Source organism: Pyrgilauda ruficollis, unplaced genomic scaffold, assembly GCF_017590135.1.
Source record: "Pyrgilauda ruficollis isolate IOZ18807 unplaced genomic scaffold, ASM1759013v1 scaffold2, whole genome shotgun sequence".
Lineage (NCBI taxonomy): Eukaryota > Metazoa > Chordata > Aves > Passeriformes > Passeridae > Pyrgilauda > Pyrgilauda ruficollis.
This window is the reverse complement of record NW_024519206.1, coordinates 20,438,570-20,444,772: the sequence shown is the minus strand read 5'-3', so window position 1 is coordinate 20,444,772 and position 6,203 is coordinate 20,438,570. Positions and strand designations below refer to the sequence as shown.

At 40.5% G+C, this 6,203-nt stretch overlaps 1 protein-coding gene across 1 annotated transcript in view; it reads left to right on the top strand.

Annotated features, from left to right (window-relative positions):
- Positions 1-233: 233 nt before the first annotated feature.
- Positions 234-6,203, top strand: part of TOPAZ1 (testis and ovary specific PAZ domain containing 1) — a 36,362-nt gene continuing 30,392 nt past the window's right edge. Inside the window, exons 1-2 of the mRNA XM_041466708.1 lie at positions 234-1,392; positions 2,811-5,511. Of these exons, the coding sequence (XP_041322642.1) occupies positions 234-1,392; positions 2,811-5,511 (3,860 nt within the window). The remainder of the gene's footprint in view (positions 1,393-2,810; positions 5,512-6,203) is intronic.

The window sequence follows — 6,203 nt, the reverse complement described above, 5'->3', positions numbered from 1 at the left end:
GGGTGTCAGGAAGGGCTTGTCGGTGGCCGTGGTTTTTCTTTGGGCGGCCTGGGCTTCCTTTCTGTCGGTCTGGGTGCCCCCGGGTGTCCCCGCAGGCGGCAGCCTGGGCGGAGTTGTGTCCCGCTGCCCGCTCGGGCCTGCAGCCATCGTGGGTGCCGGGCTAGCGAGGCTGCAGCGAAAGGTGCGCTGGCGAGCGGGTTTGTGGGCTCTGTTGCTGCCTCTGCGCCACCGAGATGCCGCAGTTGAGGTCAGGGAAGGTGGTGAGAACCAGCGAGGTGAAGCTGGTTGACCCGGAGGTCAGCAGCCCCGCCTCTCCGCCGGCAGGGTGCGAGCCAGAGGGGAAGCTGGTAGTCCAGCGGAGTCGTCGCCTGGCACCAAAGAGAAAGCCTGAGCAGCCCTTACCTTCCTTTCCACAACCTGCCAGGCTCTCTCGCACTTCCTTTAAGTGTTTTGCTCTTCCTGTGCCCATGCAGAAGGAGCAAGGTGAGAACAGACAGAAATTCCCACCTAAAAAAACCAAGAGAATCCAGCAGAGGAAGTCTCCCCGAAGAAGCAAAGGTGTAGCTTCATTAGTTTCAAACGCAGCTGAGTGTGAAGATTGGCAAGCAGCAGCCACGGGTGCAGCAATGTGCTGGGAAGAGACTCTAAGAGGGACAGGTCAAAGTCAACAGCTACTTTTCTCAGGAACTACTTTGCAGAAAAAGTTCTCAGCAGGGATTGACAGGAATGAACATTGCTCAGAAGACCTGAACTTCTTCCCTTTCCACAAGGGTTCAGGGAGCTCAGGAACGGAAGGCAAACATTCCTGTGTGGAAATAAAATTACAAGTCCCAAACTTGAAGAGGGAAGTTGAGAGCACAAAGAGACGTGGAATATCCTGTTTTCCAGAACCAGAAGTTCTTCAACCCAAAAAGGTCACATGGAGTACTGAAGTGAAATGTGCTGGCTCTACAATGATGCAGAATATGCAAATCCCAGATTTTAGGAAGAATTTGGGTGCTCAGGAAGTTGTCCCTGAACCAAAACCTCAGGAAGAGGTTGACATACTAGAGAAGTTGAATGGCTGTCTATTAGTTAGATCAAGAACACTAGGGACACAAGAAAAAGAAGGGAGATGCTTGGGCGAGAAAGGCAGATCAGTGGGGAAACCCAAAGTACATGGTCCCAAGGAGAGGGATAGTTCTGCCTTGCTAAAACAGCATACACAATGTCCAGAGTCCAGGAAAGGAGCTCTGAGTATGAGGAACAGAAATGCCTTGCTGTCACAGCAGCTGCAGGATCTGAGTGGACAAGAACAACCAACAACGAGAAGAAAGACTCAGAAGCGTTGCATAAAAGAAGAGCAGCAGAGCTCAAGCCCTCAGAAACGACCAGACAGCCCAGGTGAAAGTGGTAAGCACATTGTAGAAGTACAGCTACAGAATTTGGGCTCCCAAATTGGTCCTGCAGTAAGACCCCTTTAAAAACTGGCTGCTGACTTAGTTTGAGAAAAGCTAGGGTGTGTTTCACAGTGCTGTGAATATCACCAGTCTTAGAAGAGGACAGATTTTGAGAAAGAGGAAAGGCTTTTCCTGAAGGAGAAAAGCAGCCTATTTAACATGAAGGAGAGGAGACCAGTTAGCGTTTCAAGGGGGTGTAGGGAGGGAGAGAGGAAGGGGTATGGACAGTAACAGGCGTTGTTAGGGAATGCTGGGAGTTTGTGTCTCTCAAAAGCATTCCCTGTTTCTTCAGAGGTGGTCAGCCACTAGCAAGAAAGGAGACAGTAGTTTCAGCAATGCCAGAATAAAGCACAGTTAATTCCTCATTCATCTGTCTATTATCTTTTACTATGTCTATTATCTTTTTATTATGTATGATGATATCTTGTTTCAGTGTCTGCCTTTATAGAATGCTGGGGTTTGCTCTCTAGAAAACAGCATTTTTTAGTTGCTATTTTCTGAAAAATCCCAAAAGATGTAGAAGAACCCAAACAGTGATTGTGTTTTGATGAATTTAAGAGAATTTTGATGAATTTAAGAGAATGTTGAGTCAAACTGGAACAATTCTGAAAGAGGAGTTTTTCAGGTCTCTTTCTTTTCAGGATGATTGTCTAAAACCATTATTTTTACTTTTGACGTGGATACATTCAAATGACATATACTTACTGTAGATTATTAATACTTTATCTGAAAACCATATTCTGAAAAACTGAGATATAAACATTGTGTTTTACCTTGAAAACCAAGGTCTAAAAAAAACAGCATTATACTAGTATGCTCTTGAGTCCATTCTCTAGTCTAAATTTTCAGATATACAGTTTTTTACATAATCTGTATTTGCTTTTAAATAAAAAGTAGTAGTCTCTAATTTTTCTGGATCTTCTTGATCAGTTGGATGCATTTGGTTGGACTGTGTCTCTGAAAGATACTCTTTAATAAGTGTTCCTACTACAGAGAACCTGTTGTGTAAACAAGAGATTTTAAGGCTGTGCGTGCAAACAGCATCTGTATTTTCTTGCCAGATTTGCTCTTGTTTTCCACTTATGTGGAATAAGCAACAAATACGCAACTTCCAGTGTCCTTATGACACCCTATGGTTCTGTTCCACTTCGCATTTGTTCCTGAGGGTAATACATCCTTTTTACCCTAAGTGTCCCAATAGTGTTCATTTAAAAAAAAATCATAAAACTTGACCAAAACATTTTAGCCTTATATGGTGTCATGTTCTTTAGCAGCCTTTAATGTTTGGGGTTTTTGGTTCTCTTTATAAAAGAGGGTAGTCTTTTTCCCTTAGAGTTTTCTTTAATGACACTTCTTTGTTTTTTTAATCAGTAGAGGAACAGTTGAGAGCAATTGAGCAAGACTCTGGTACTTCACAGGCTGTAAAGGTTAAGACAAAGCAAAATAGGGTAGAAGATTCTAAGGAAAAGGAATCTCACTATTCTATATCTTCTACAGTTTCTACTTCAGGTGACACTGAAAGCAAGAGCTTTCTATGCCATGCTGTAACGGAAGAGCCTGGTGTGCAGTGTAGAAAAAGGCAACACAGATCTGGTCTTATCAAGCACTTGCAAAGTTTAAGTGTGACTGCAGCTGAAAAGGTGATGAATCCATCTGCAAAATGTGGTGCTGAACGTGGCAGTAATGTCCTAAACCATTGTAGTGGCTTGCTCTGTGCAGCTGAAAAGAATCCATTTGTGGTATTAGAGGACTGTAGTTACATCAATACATTAGTGAAGCCTTCAGCTAGTGGAACTACCAACAGTTACAAATTAAATGGATTCTTCCATGTAACCCATGGTACTGGAGACTTGAATGATAGAATTTGCAGCACTAGCAGAATGCAAAAGGAGAGATCACTCATAAAAGGTGGTTTATCACCTAATAAAGAAAAGAATGTAAATGAAAAAGGCTGTGTTTCACACTGCCTGAATGAAAGCAGTAAGTGTTTAAGGGGAAAAAAGTGGAATATTGGTAGAAAGCCTAGAAAAAAGATGAAAATCACAGAGAAATCTTCAGACATGGCTAGTAAATGCAAGAAGTGTGAGTTACAAACAGAAGCAGCAGTTGCCATGTCAAGTTCATTTTCAGGTTCAGGACTAAATCATACTTTCTCAGCTTCATGTGATCATACATCACATTTTGATACAGAAAAAAATACTCAGGAAGTACAAACTGTATCAGCCTGGAGAAAGAATAGTACCAAATTACTTGCATTTGAAACTGGCTTTAACAAGACATCTGAGCTCTCTGCAGTAGTAAAAGGAGAAAATTCAAGCAGTATGGCACATTATGCAGCTGCCTCAGATAGCCTTAGAGCGTTAGCTCAGATCCATGATGTTTGTGATCGTCAGAAAAGCAAGACAGGAGGAAATTTGAACAAAGTTACTAAGAAATTGCAGCAGTTTACCTGTCAAAGAACAATACCCATGACTGGTAAAAAAGTTTGGCCTGTTGAATCTTGTGCCAGGACTTCTGAATGGTTTCTTAAAAATCATAGGTTCATCTCAGAAGGAAAAAGACTTTTAAAGGCTGCTTTTGAGGATTCTTCTGATAAGAGTGCTGTTAAAGCTGTGGAATGTAGTGCAGTTACTGGGAATGTGAGACAGCTGGATTTGCATACATCATCGGCAGAAATTGCAAAAGAAATTACACATAAAAAGATTGATCCAAATATTGACTGTCAGGCTTCACTTGAAACAATGGAATCCTCTTCTGTAGATATTTATCAGACTTTGACAATGAACAATGAAAATGGGGAATCACCAGTTAATACAGATAAAAGTGCTGTGGCTTTTGACCATGATGATGTGCAAGAAGTTAAAGCAGACTTGAATTTTACAGCAAAACAAAAAGATGAAGCTGAAGGAGATGTAACAGAAAAAAACACGTCTGTGACAGTCCAGAATGGTACAATAAAACAAGAAGATAAAGATGAAGGAGTTGTGACAAACAGAGACCGGTCTGTGACAGTCCAGAATGACACAACAAAACAAAAGGATAAAAATGAAGGAAAGGTGACAAAAAGAAACCTGTCTGTGACAGTCCAGAATGGTACGACAAAACGAAAGGAAAAAAATGAAGGAGATGTGACAAACAGAAACCTGCCTGCGACAGTCCAGAACAGTATAACAAAACAAAAGGATGAAAACGAAGGAGATGTGACAAATAGAAACCTGTCTGTGACAATCCAGAGTGGTACTTCTGCAAGTAACACAAACAGTATAAACTTCAGCCCTAAAGTATCAGTAGTGAACCAGATATTTTCTGATTTAAGCCTAATTAAACCATTAACCTCTGGAAACCTGACAAAATTCAAAATTCCTTTATGCAGGAACAAACCTAAATCCAAGAAACAGGAATCTGTCCGTTCATTTCAAAGCAAAACTTGTAGTCCACTAGAGCTTCTTGAAAGCACTAGTCCAGGAAGGCAGAAGACAGGTGAAGAGACTTTCTTGGTAAAATCTGAGCAGCGTCCTCTTTCTGTCATGAGTGATGCTACATCTCCAGCTTCCATACAGAAAAAAGCAGATGAGATTGATAGTAAGGACTTCCAGCATAATGGCTCTGTAAACCTCTCTGATGAGATGTCTGTGCTCCCTGAAAGTTTTTCTGCATACCCACATGCTCTTCTTGATGGACAGCCAGAGCCATCTGTGCCTGATTTCTGTGGTACTGAGTGTGTGCTGAAATCTAGTTTTCCTGATCATTCTTGGAATGCAGTCAACCACCTTGTTGGATTAGAAATAAATGAAGGTGATAGAAAATCAAGAGGGAATTTCTCACAATGCAAAAGGCAAAATTTACCAGATGTCCTTGAAGCTTACAACCAAGATGTTCTTGTCATTGATGTGATTCAGGATGACCCTGATCTTTTTGGAACCAGTAATGAAGAGGAGTCTGCACCTGCACGCTGTGAAAATTGTCCAGTGAAAGCATCCTCTGCAAACTGCATTAAAGACACTAAGGTCTATATTAAGCCTGAGTCTCCTGTTACCTCAGAAAAGACGTATTCGGTAGAGAGTAGTTTTAGGTATGCATATAATTATTTTTTTATCACAATATTCCTAAGTACTTTTATCTCATTTCCATATGCTTTGGTTGTAGTGGTCAAGCTTCCTTAGAGAATTTCACTAATTTCTGTTGAAATTATTTCTTTATTTGATTTTGAGTGTGTAAGTTTGATTGAGCTATGACAGTATTCTGAATGCAAATAAATTAATTTGTTCTTCATAAGAGCTGGGATAAACTCTGAATTGTAGGACAAGATAGTCCTAAAGACCTTGTTTAAATGAAGTGAAATATAAAAATAGAAACAAAGATAATTAAAAGTAATATTCTTGATTTGAGATAGCAGATATCCCTTTGAAGGTAGTTTTCTTAGTTGTAAAGTGGTATAATACTTAGAAATGTTTTTACTTTTTAGGTGTAGCTCATTCTTCTCTTGAATCTGTAAGAGTAAATGGTTGTCTCTACAGTAGTGTTCTGTTCTGCTATTCTTCTTCCCACTTTTTCTCCTATCCCCAGACGTGAATATTTTTCACATGTGTGATTTGGCTAAAGTATCGTAGAGGTTTATCATCCTGCATCTTCATTCAGCAAGTTCCTGGTGTAAATCATTAGGTGTTAATGTTTTACTGGGTTTTCAGATGATAATAAAAGTCACAGGAGGAGGAAAAGAAATTTAAAGTCGAACCTAACTTTTGTAAATGAGATAGTCATTCT